Source organism: Carassius carassius, chromosome 4 (genome assembly GCF_963082965.1).
Source record: "Carassius carassius chromosome 4, fCarCar2.1, whole genome shotgun sequence".
In the NCBI taxonomy this organism is placed as follows: Eukaryota; Metazoa; Chordata; class Actinopteri; order Cypriniformes; family Cyprinidae; genus Carassius; species Carassius carassius.
In genome coordinates this window covers 27,860,711-27,873,180 of record NC_081758.1, presented here as the reverse complement: position 1 = coordinate 27,873,180, position 12,470 = coordinate 27,860,711, and the positions used below count along the sequence as shown (strand labels likewise).

General features: G+C 38.2%; 2 protein-coding genes across 2 annotated transcripts; one reads left to right on the top strand and one right to left on the bottom strand.

Moving 5' to 3' along the window:
• Positions 1–5,852: 5,852 nt before the first annotated feature.
• On the top strand, positions 5,853–7,962 carry LOC132130785 (iron-sulfur cluster assembly scaffold protein IscU-like). Its single transcript, XM_059542595.1, has 5 exons — positions 5,853–5,985; positions 6,449–6,562; positions 7,305–7,415; positions 7,587–7,665; positions 7,826–7,962. The coding sequence occupies exons 1-5, from the start codon at positions 5,890–5,892 to the stop codon at positions 7,918–7,920; spliced, it is 495 nt and encodes a 164-aa protein (XP_059398578.1). The 5' UTR covers positions 5,853–5,889; the 3' UTR covers positions 7,921–7,962.
• A 1,571-nt stretch (positions 7,963–9,533) lies between these two features.
• On the bottom strand, positions 9,534–12,097 carry LOC132130777 (transmembrane protein 119-like). The gene is made up of 2 exons (XM_059542584.1): positions 11,897–12,097; positions 9,534–10,705 (listed from the first exon to the last, which is right to left on the bottom strand). The coding sequence occupies exon 2, from the start codon at positions 10,688–10,690 to the stop codon at positions 9,980–9,982; it is 711 nt and encodes a 236-aa protein (XP_059398567.1). The 5' UTR covers positions 10,691–10,705; positions 11,897–12,097; the 3' UTR covers positions 9,534–9,979.
• Between the last annotated feature and the right edge of the window lie 373 nt (positions 12,098–12,470).

Below are 12,470 nucleotides of genomic sequence, written 5' to 3'. Positions count from 1 at the left end.
CCCCAACTGCTCCCCGGGCGCCGCAGCATAAATGGCTGCCCACTGCTCCGGGTGTGTGCTCACAGTGTGTGTGTGTGTGTGTGTTCACTGCTCTGTGTGTGTGCATTTCGGATGGGTTAAATGCAGAGCACAAATTCCGAGTATGGGTCACCATACTTGGCTAAATGTCACTTCACTAACAACAATTTGCTGCTCTACAAAACAACAATTTTTGATTTAATCAGTTTCTATTTATTAAAAATCCTTACATGGTCGATGCAATTTTTATTCAGAATATGAGTGGCAAATTTTGTAGATTTAATGCTTTACATTTTACAAGTGAAAACGTATAAACTGTTCAAGTTAATAAAAAGAACAAAAAATTATATATAATAATAAGATACAGACGGTTGGTGTGGGAACGCCCCCGGGAACGCCCCGTCACGTGATGTGAATTTAGCCCGTGGGGGAAAACATTAGGCTTGTTTGAGATGAGCAAAATCTGCGCAGAATCGATCACCGGTGATCAGCGCGAGATGCATGCCGGTTAGAAATGTGTCCGAGTGCGGTCCGCCTTGCTCTGATGTCATGCTGACGTATGTCAAAAATCTCTCGCGAGCGCAAGGCGCACCTGTCGGATTCTGCAGTCGCGCGCAGTTGCTCTCCACCGACTGCGCTGATCAAAAGCATGATGGGAAACGACTTGCTGACGACACAGCTTAATGGTCATTGGCAGCGAATGTCAGCTGATATTTTTTTTCCCTTAATTCCAAGAAGTCCATTAGCATAATACTATAAGTATTTAGGACATGTGCTTTATATACCCTTTTATTTTCTTGGTTTAAAGTTCTGTTTGTTGTCATTTTCTCTTTATTGTATTGCATGCTTGTGTTAATTTTGTACATTGAGATTTTTGAACAACAGTAATCCATTAAATAAATTAGTCAATCAAACATGCATATCTAATGTGACGGTTTTACAATAAGGCCTCATGTTTGTGTTTTTATCTAAGATCTTTATCTAGGTATGTCTTATTCCAGGAGTGCAGTAAACAAAACCCACAAATGCATGCTAATTTCTTAATTTAGAATGTGTTTTTGTTTTATATAATTTTTGAATATTAATTAGCTGTACACACTTTTATTGGTCATTAAACATGAAATCCAAACTTACATTAAGGTGACACACAATTGTGTAATATATTTATATGGAATATTTTTCATGTAAAAAAGGGATAGTTCACCCAAAGATTTTTTTTCTTTGGGTAAACTATCCCTTAAGTAGGATATACATCAAGTTAATCAGCTGTGCCATGTCCCACTCTTAAATGTTTAACCCATAATTAGGGATAACAATGTAAATTTAATGCAGCATCTGTTTGCTCATCATTTCTCATTATGGCTTTGATTATAAAAGGCATCCACAAAGTTTACAATTGTAGCAAGATGGAGAATATGTTACTAAAACTATCAGACTCCCAGGGAGCAATCACATTAACAGTAAGCAAAGAAATTGCTGAGAGAATAAAGAATGGTAAGTAAAAAAATAAATAAAAAATTGGTTGCTTGATGATGTAAAAATAATGAATTTTATTTTTATTGATTGAAATTCGTTTTTTATAGACAAAAAATATGCAGCATATATAATGCAACAAGTGAGATCTGCAGAACAGAAACAAGGTAAGGCATTTTTCTTTTAACCATAATAACATTATAACGTTTAGAATGATCATGGGGATTTTTTATTATTGTGTTCTCTTTAGCAGATACTACCCACTGTCCAGCATCTCTGTCTCAGTGTCCCCCTCCTGTTACTACTCTGTCTCAACTTCCCCCTCCACGTCCAGCATCTCTGTCTCAGTGTCCCCCTCTTGTTACTACTCTGTCTCAACTTCCACCTCCACGTCCAGCATCTCTGTCTCAGTGTCCCCCTCTTGTTACTACTCTGTCTCAACTTCCCCCTCCACGTCCAGCATCTCTGTCTCAGTGTCCCCCTCCTGTTACTACTCTGTCTCAACTTCCCCCTCCACGTCCAGCATCTCTGTCTCAGTGTCCCCCTCCAGTGATTGATCATCCAGTATCCCTTGTCGAGTGCCCTGTTGAAACAAGGAAAATAAATCTCACACAAACACACAATCTTCAATCCCCTTCCATGCAGTCAGAATGTGAAGAAACCCAACAAGGTATGCACTGTTTCTAATATGTATAAAGTTAACTAATATCCAATATGTATAAAGTTGATCTTTCACAATTTTAAACGGCTGTTTTCATAGAATTCACACACAGGACCACGCTGCTGCTGCTTGACCTCACACAAATGTATCTGCATTTGTACTACAGAAATAAAATAGCATTTTACAAAAAGCTGGAGCAAGCCTTCAAAGAAAAAGGTTACAACATCAGCAATGAAAAATTGCGCAAAAAACTTGGCAACATGATCACTACTTACAAAAGGGCTAAAGACCGGTGTCGGTCAACAGGAGAGGGAAAAGTTACATGGGAGTATTACAAGGTTGGTGTGCTTTTTGTATTGAAATTACTGCAAATCACTGGGTTTACATAAAAAATAATTTCTAAAGCATCTCTATTTACATTGTTTTACATGTTTTCTCAAAGGAAATGGAAGACTTATTTGGGAAATCTGGAGTTGGGAGTGCACCATCAGGCACAATCTGCTCGACTCCTCTGTTCAACACTACCTCATCCCAGACCAAGTCCTCAATTGCACAGGCCACAGGCTCCCAAGAACAGCCTCTCCCAGAAGAACAACCAGGTCCCTCCACTGCTATGCCCTCCAAAGAAATGCACAGAAGGAGACAAACAGCATCAACATTCTGTGAAGTTTATGAAGCGCATTCAGAGAGGAGAACAGCTGCTCTAGAGTCACTAGTGCGGCCTGACTTGGAACGCAGAAGAAGGCTTAAAGAGAGGCGGAGAAGGATGTTTGAAAAAAAATCTCTTACCTGCCTTGGAGAAATCATTGAACAACTAAAAAAAATCAGTAAATCCCAGGAAATGATAATCGATCTATTAAAAAATAAAGTTTAACCATATAATCCATTCCCATGTGTATCATCATTTTATTGCTTATCACATCATTATTATAGAGAACACAAACATTCCTCCCTAGAGAGGGGACAGTGGTTGACTAGCAGAATATATGTCAATCATTTGATAGTAAGTGCTTAAAATAATCCTGTACAATCCCATCCACCACCTCACAAAACAGTTAAATCAAAAACCTTCTTAAGATAAGTTTAATGGAGGGAATTGTTGAAGGTAGAACAAGTAAATGTGATGTTCACAGGCGGCCACAGATTGCATCTCTATAATGTGAAGCATTATTGTGAATGTGGGCTTCTGGTGGGTATGGCTCATCCTCCATAACATCTGCCTGCTGATCCTCGTCAATTTGGTCATTGGATTTCAGGCAGATGTTATGAAGAATGCAACAGGCTGTGACTGCAGAAGAAATGTTCTTTACTTTTTTCATGTGAAGACATCTGAGTCTCCTGAATTTTGATTTTAAAATTCCAAATGCATGCTCAATAACTACACGAGCAGAATTCAGTTTCCTATTGAAGCATCTCTGCCTGAAAGTCAAGTGGCCATTGTCTCTGTATGGCTTCATAAGCTGAAGCGAGAGAGGGTATGCAGAATCTCCAATTATATGCATGCCCTCAGGAACCAGGGAATGTGGATCTTCCTCAAGAAGTCGGCCTACCTCTGACAACCGAAATGCCCTTGAATCATGCCAACTACCAGGGTGACCCACACTGACATGACAGAACCGCCGCTGACTGTCACAGAATCCTGTAAGAATTACAGAATAGAACTGTTTCCTATTGATATAGGCCACAGGATTCTCACAGTGCGGTTTTACTATTGGAATGTGGCATCCATCAACTGCACAGACAGTGTTAGGAAACCCAGCTGTTTCAAATTCTAACTGTGATATGTGCAGGGCTTGTCCTCTGGGCCAGGAGATGTAATGTGACAAATGTGTTATTACAAGAGAACAGAAATCATGCAGGTGTGTTGAAACTGTAGATTTGGTTATGTTAAATCTGTCTGCCACTCCTCTATAGGACTCTTGGTTGGAAAGAGTCCATAGAGAGGCAAGTATACTGTTTGTCAGCGGCACCTTAGTCTGCTGTTTATTCATGTAAAAAGGACCAAGTGTATTAATTAAATCCTGCATTAGGAAGAGAAAAAAAATAGTTATCATATAATAAAACCATGGACACATGAATTTGCATGGGGGGAGCATATGCCTAACATGATGTTTTGTTTGCCTACATACCTCCACATGACCTCTAGAAAGTCTGAAATGACTTTGAAACTCAGAAGGACTGTACAAATGGACCACATTCTCAACAAAGTGAAGAATTTTAGGGACATTCCTAGGAGAGAGAAAACATTTATTTTACGTTTTAATTAAATCCTTTAAACCTTTATTTTATTTAGTGCTGAATTATCTGCAGTCTGGACTGTTTATTTTCATTAGATCTATTCAACTTGCAACATACCAAGACCAGATAGATTTATATCCCTACTATTTACTGAAAAAGCCATTTTAAGTAATGAGCACTTCACCTTAAGTGATTCTCCTCATCATAACCATCTTCGTGCAAAAGCAGTGGTATTTCAATTGCATCCACTTCGTCTGCGATAAAGAACGCGAACGCGATCTCTTCCATTGCTGACGTTTGCAGTCCACAACACAGCGAGATTCAGGAAGTGTCCGGCTTGCCTGCACTTTTTTAACTCCTCCCCTTACTGCAGCCGCCTACTCTCGCTTACAATTCAGGCGAGGCAAGGCGCATCTCAAACAAGCCTATTTTGCCTTGGCGCCAATTGAAATACACGGGACAATCACGCCGAAGAGTTGCTTTGTCGTTTTCTGTACCTCCAATAAACTAACAAATTATGAATTGAAGTTCTACATCCTTCCTAATAAACATACAGAGCCGGAAAGGATGACAAAATGGCTACAAGCAATAAGTTGTGAGGATGATCAAGGGAAGTTGTGGAATCCCAAGACTAAGCATGTGTATGTGTGCAGTCGGCATTTCATCACAGACAGGCTATATTAACATCGTGTTCATTATTAACGTTATCAAAACTGTGTAAGGTTGTTTCAGAAAGTGGCATGCATATATAATTAGCTGTATCATTCTACCTGAAGCTAAACTATGTAACGTTAGCCTAGTGTCGAACATAAACCCACTTAAAAAAGCGTGTGGACATGTAACAACTTAGTTTTGTGTCAGAACTTTTACACTTTCATTCATAAATTCACCCCGTCTGTGTTTGCGAAACGATTGAATTGCGGAATCCAGTCAAAAATATAACTTGCTGTATAAAGCAGAACGTCGCGGAATTTGGCTATTTTTGAATGAATACATCTACATTAGGGCTGTAAAATGAATCAAATATCGATATGGACTAGTGTATATGAATATTAAAGTTAGAGACTACAATTAAAGTAAGAGACTACAATTATTCTACGTGTCTCTGGGAATGAGTGCTCAATATGTGCATTTTTGTCATTCAGATACACACGATGTTCGCAGTGTTTTCCCCCACGCCGACTCCGCCCTCGCCACGCCCCCAGCTATGACTAGATGCCGACTGTATCTATAGGGTATAGATAAATAAAGGACATAGGTCTCTGCAGAGCAAAAGTGGGCGTTTATCACCTTGTGGGTGTTTTCAAACTGCTGTGTGTTTCTAAATCATGCAATCAAAATGATCCCCCTTACCCAACCCCACCCCTAAACCTGCTTGTGTAACATCTCGCGATAGTCGCTGAAATCCACGAGACTACACGGTGTGCTTGGCTTCTATACTCTTTGGTATAAATCCAAATCCGCTATTTGAGTTCTCAAGTGCGTCATAATATCCTGTCATGGCGGCTCTACTTGGGAAGAAGTGCGCGTCCCCGGTTATTCTCAAAACGCTTTCAGCTCCTCAGTTGTGGATGCAATGTGGGTATCACAAAAAGGTAAGCTAGTAGGAATCATGCAAATTGCTAGTAAAGTGTTTCGCTTTGACCTCATGTACTTGAAGTGCTTTCCTGTGTGTCTGACATCTCGTGATACATAATGACAGTATTAGCAGCACTGGACTAACACCACTAACGTGTGACATACTGTAGCAAGTTTTTAGTTTTTAGCTGTCAGTCAGTTTTAATTCTTTAAGTCAGTTTATATTAGATCACATTTAACTTTTTTAACAACGAGTCCAGGATTTATGTATAAGACAACAAGTAAAGTCATCATTTTTAGTAATTTGTATTTTGGCAAAATGAGTAAACGACTAACTAGGTCCAAATGGGAGAGATTGGGGAGCAGCATGGACGTTTGTTTGTCTTGTATAACAATAAAATGCTCTGACACAGGATCCTGACTTTTTGACCCAAAAAAACTTAATTGGCCACTCGTTTGAACGTTATTTTTATTTTAAAGGTTGTGGACCACTATGAGAACCCAAGAAATGTAGGGTCTTTGGATAAAAATGCCAAGAATGTGGGCACAGGGTTGGTTGGTGCCCCTGCTTGTGGAGATGTGATGAAACTGCAGGTAATTCTGTCTTGCTTAAAAAGACTTTTTACTGATCTTCCTAAATTGTATTTTGTTTTTTGTCCGAATTGATATGTTCACTATTGTAGGCTTATTAACTGTCATTTTATAGCACAGGTATTTAAAGACTAGCATGTTTGTATTTGTGACATGAAATGATGCATAGGCTATAAAAAGTGAAACACATTAAACATTTATTGCATCCTTACATAAAAAAGAAGCAGTATTTAAGGTGAATCTTTCAGGATCTTAATTCTCTGTAGAATGACTGAAGCCTCGGATTGGATTGAGTGCTTACACAGGATGAGTCTGCATATTTTAGATGACCCTGTTTATTATTTATTTGAAGGGCACAAAACAGAATATAATATTTGCAGCCCTTTTCTCTGCTTAGGCTTTTTACTATGGACCTAATAAATGCAATAACCTACAAACAATATATAGTTTATAACAAAGTAATTAAATAATAACATTTTTTTTTAATAAACCACCAGTTGTAAAAAAAAAAATATGGTCACAAGACTGCTTCTGTTTAAGCCATTTTTTTTCATATTTTTTCATATGAACTCTTTTTCTCACAGAAAATAGACATTAATTTGATTTCTATACTGTATTGCAAGTGATAAATGAAGAGATTTTTTTTTTTAAACAGTACATTCATTATAGAGTTAGTATAAACAGTCTGGAGTTCAGTTACAATGCTGATGATGAACTAATGTGTACGGTTGTTTTTCCCACCTAGATCGAGGTGGATGAGGCTGGGAAGATTGTGAATGCCAAGTTCAAAACCTTTGGCTGTGGTTCTGCTATTGCTTCCAGTTCCTTGGCTACTGAGTGGGTAAAAGGCAAATCTGTAAGTAAAAATGGTCACATTTGCTAGTTCTAGTTCTTCTTGATTCAGTGCAAATGTTTGTCCTCTTTTCTTTTTTTTTTCTTTTTTTTCAATCTGCATTGTAACAAAGTTTGAATATAACGTAATATTTTTGTCCTAATAAAGTATTAAACCTATATATACAATGTACAGATTGATGAAGCCCTCAAGATAAAAAACACTGAGATTGCTAAGGAGCTTAGCCTTCCACCAGTCAAACTGCACTGCTCAAGTAAATATTCCTTTTAATTTATCTGTGTTTAATATTTGCATTATATTTGCTGCTTCTGATAAATGTAACATGTATATGTATAATACAAATTTTATTTGTGATGTTGCTGTATTTAAGATGTTTCTGTTCTGTAACTGACCTTGTACTCTGTGCTGTGTAGTGCTGGCTGAGGATGCCATTAAAGCAGCTTTGGCAGACTACCGTCTGAAACAGGAAGGTAAACCGGGTGAGAAGACCACCATGGCCCGCAACTAGGAGGCGTACTTGATCCTCTATTGTAATAAATCTCACCTTGTAGAGCCAGTCTATTAAACGCACAATGTAAAAGAACCAACCAATATACTGTTACTGTTCAAGCCATATTTGTTTAGATATGTTGATGTAGTGAAAAAAAGAGTGTAAGTGGTTATACTTGCGAGCTAAACACGCACACAAAGTTATCTTATTGTATTATTTTAGTTTGATGGAATAAAAATGTTCTGAATAAAAAAAATTCTGATGATGATTTATGCTGCTGGGCTTTTATTTGATGGCCTTTCAAACATCCATACTAGCATCCATAAAGCATGTTTAAACCTCAGGTATATTGGCATTGGATTTAATACTGCATACCCTGAGATCTAGAAATATAAATTAACAATTCAAATTTGAAGTGATGAACTGGTTCTGCATTGTACTTGTTTTCAGCATGGCTAGTATATGGTTTTTATTTGTAAACTGATTATATAGATTATAGCCAGATTATAGATTATAGATCTATTCTGGCTCAAAAAAAGGTAACTATTCAGAAAAGTTCTAGATGATCCAGGTGAAAAAGAACACCATAGATGATGCATTTCTTCTACTAATGCTGAGGTCTAGTAGTGTGCACTGTGCAGTTTTTGTCTGATGCATTAAAAGATGTGTAAATGTCTAAAGTTCTTTCATTTTGAGGCTAAAACTCTTTGTTTCATGAACTGTTAAGGTACAAATGACCTACCAAAAGATTTGAAGCAAACTACCACTGGTTATTGAGAGTGAAGTCATAGTACTGACCTTCATTTATTAACATTATTTAAGAAATCTGGTATAATCTCATAAAAATGTCAATAGTGAGTTGTGACGAGTGGGGCGGGGCCGAGGGACATGGGAGCGAGGCCGGGGGAGTGATTGGAGATGAACTACACCTGTTCGTCCCACCGGTCTCGAGGCCCATGGAGGAGATGGAAGGATATAAAACTGGAGCGACGACAGTGAAGGACGAGAGAGGACCAGGCCTGGGCTTTTAGTTGTGTTTTGGTTTTTATTTTATGCGCACCAGTCGTCCGTGAGGGGCTGGTGCGCTGTTTTGTGTTTATTTTGTTATTAAAATGTTTTTGATTGTCCGCCGGTTCCCGCCTCCTTCTTCCGGATGAATATGAAGGTTTTATCATTACATGAGTTTATTGAGAATATCGTGTTCTTCATAAAGTACATGTTGAGACTAACTGGTCTCAGACTAAACTGTTTGCATGGGGCTTTGTGGCATTCTACAGCTGTGGCTGAATACCTCTCGACCTTGAAAGGAAATATATACTGTAGCTAGAATGTGTAAACAGTAAGCTGACACTTAGATTTGTCTCCTTAATTGGAGTAGCAAGTGTGCTTGCTTTATTTTTTGGATGCGTGTGTGTTTATAGTGCATTGCAATGTTGTGAGCCATTAGACTAGATAACAATAGATCATGAGACATAAAATATCAATCTTCATGCCTAAGCCTTTGCAATCTACTTCCCTAACCCCTCTATGCTTTATGGATGTCGTTAGTAATAATAGAGCGCAAAGCAAACAAAATATTTCTGATTTCGGGGTAAAGAGTCAAATGAAAAGAGATTCATCACAACTGACATTTAAAATGCAGTTTTTATTTTATTGTATGTCTTGCCTAATAGGCATCCGTTCATACCATTTACACTTAAGTAAATATAAAATTTTCAAACAGATCATTACATTTCTATGTGGTAAATCGAAATAAACAGTCACAAACAAAAAGCCTTGAAAAAACAGATGATCTCATTGAAAATTCATACTACATTTTTTAGTTTTACAATGTGTCCAAGAAACACACTTTGGTCCGTATTTACGTATAAGTGTCTCCTTCAAGGCTTTAAAAAGGTCCACACTAAAATGCTGTTTTCTCTTCACTGATTAATGTTGAGCCTGAAGTAGCAACATCCTGTTTGTTCATGTCCTTTTGGATCTCTGAATTCTCTGGCCCAGATGAATGTTTGCTCTCTTCAGGGGGCCCAGAGTCTGAGGGGTCAGTCTTTTCCATGTCACAAGTGGGGACACTATCCTAGGACCTTCTGGGGCCGCTTTTTTCCACAGTATCTTCAACAGCAGCCTGATTTGTGATCTTGTCCTCTAGCAAGCCACAGCTCTCCTCTTGACTCTCGTCGCACAGAACACATTCCTCATCTTCCGCATGTTTTTGGTCTTCCACTGTTTCATTTTTCTTCTTCAATGGCATCTTGATTGGAGTTCGGAGGTTCTTGGTAGCTAGCATGATGTCCTCTTGGAGCTGCCTGGCTGAATTCACCGGCTCCTCACTGGAGCTGGTTTTGGCTTTCTCCAAAACTTCACTAAAGAATCGCGCTCCTCCAGTCTTGTCTCGCTCATCCACGTACATCTTGGAAGGGAAAGCGCAAGGATAGTATGTGCTGACTTTACGTCGACGACTCAAGATGGCAGCCAAGCAGAGGATGGTGATGATGAGTAGAAGTAATGTGGTAATGACAATTATGGGAAAGTGGTTCTCTTGTAAGAAGTCCACCAGCTGATCCAAGAATGATTTGCTATGTTTTTCTCCATCTATGGAGGTGGACTTCACCAATTCATTGAGGAAGGAGGAAATGCCAGGTGTGGGGGTAAAGTCTGTGCTCCCTGAGTCGAACTGCCCACTGCCCTCCAAAGAGTCATTAAAAATGACATGAGTGGCGTAAGTGGTGCGTCTGCTCAGCAGAATGACAGACAGGCCAATGAGCCAGTGGAGAGCTGAGTGGTCCATCCTGTGACTGAATACCTGAGGTGGTTAAAAAGGCATTTTAATTACTGTTCTCACAACTTTGGCTAACATTCTGGTAAGGTTTTTGACGTTATGAACAAATCCAGTAACACTAATAGGAAGTTCTTTCAAATAGCTGGTCTTTTAATAATCGTCCCTTAACATAAGCAAAATAAAAAATTTAACTTTCATTTAACATTTTCTCTAATGTTTGTATAATCAAAATAAAAAAAAAGTTATTTTGAACATTCAGAGAACGTTTAGAAATAACACGATTTCATAACTTAGTGGGAATGTAAGCAAATTGTTCTTAAAACCTATTTTTGTTAGCTGTGATGTTATCAACGTGAACTCCATAACTTTAAAGATAAATAGTTAAAATTTAAGACAAAATTCAAAGCACCATATGGAAACCTCATTGGATTCTCAAAATAAACATCCATTTTTACAGCATTTATTAATCTAAGTAAATGTTAGTTTCTAAAATGAACTAGTTAATTGCTTATTCCTATTTATTCATGATGTGTACTGATTAACATAATGTGAATTTATACTTAAAATGTTACAACTGCATTAGTGAATGTAGAATTTAACAGTTAAATATTTTTAATAAGTGTATAAAAATATAAATTAACAGACCTTAAGTTCATATAAATAACATAATAAGTGCATAATAAATATGGTATTTATTTATAAAAGACAGCTGGCGAACCAACATAAATAACAACGGTTTGTTTCTTTAAGTAAAGGTATTTCAGTTCTCTCCACTCTGTTGCATCTGTTCTCAAGCTGGCGACCACATAATCATCACTGGACATTTGGTGCACAATGGAAATAGTATCAATCTCATGTGGCACGTTACTCTCAAACACACACACAGCATTAATATTAGTCTCAGTCAGTGTTTTTATCCTGGCTTCAAAGCATTTCCAAACATCAAAAAGTTCTGTCCTTAGCATATGAACTTCCTTTTTCTGTTGCTTTACAAAAAAGGGTCATCTTGCCAAACTCAACCGTGAGAGTCCAGTCTACAACTATTCTTTGTTAAAGAATCTGTAAAACAGTTTCAGACCAGTTTTAAACTGGACATGAACCTTTTCAAGCTGTGCATTCCTGTAAGGTATGTCATCTATCTGTCGTCACATGGACAGGAACAACATTACTAAAATAGTAAACAGACAGAAGTAATGTTGAAATGAAAGAGCTTACTTCCAAGTGCTGATGTTCTAAAACATGCTGACTGAAGATGATCTAACATTGAGAAGAAAACGTCTGCTGTTTCCTGCTCTCGAGCTGGATGTCTGTTGTTACAGACTGCACGATGAAGAACAATTTGGACTGGTGTTGGGGGAAGAAACTTCTGTTGTCCCCTCCTCCTCCTCATCCTTCTTCTCCTGCTTTTACTCTGTCCCAGAAAGACTGACTGGGCCATTTCCAGACACACTGTTCTCATTTAGGCTGTTTGGGGGAGAGCCAAGTTTTTTTTCCCCTGCTTATGCACCGGAGAACTTCAAGCCACCAGATGCAACACAGTTTGTTTTAAACTCCAGATTCCCATTTTCATCCAGTATCTTGAACTTAAAAACAAAAGAGCCTTTAAAACGGCATTCTTCTAACTATTAAATCTAAATACAGACATTGATGGTCCCTTGTAAAATAGTTTGGGTTCGTATGTGGCCTTCAAACAGAAGCTATCAGGTCCCTGAGGAAGAGCTTTCCTGTGTTCACGTGATCCACAGGGGAGAGGGCACATGTGTTATGAACCACTGCTGGAACAATGGAC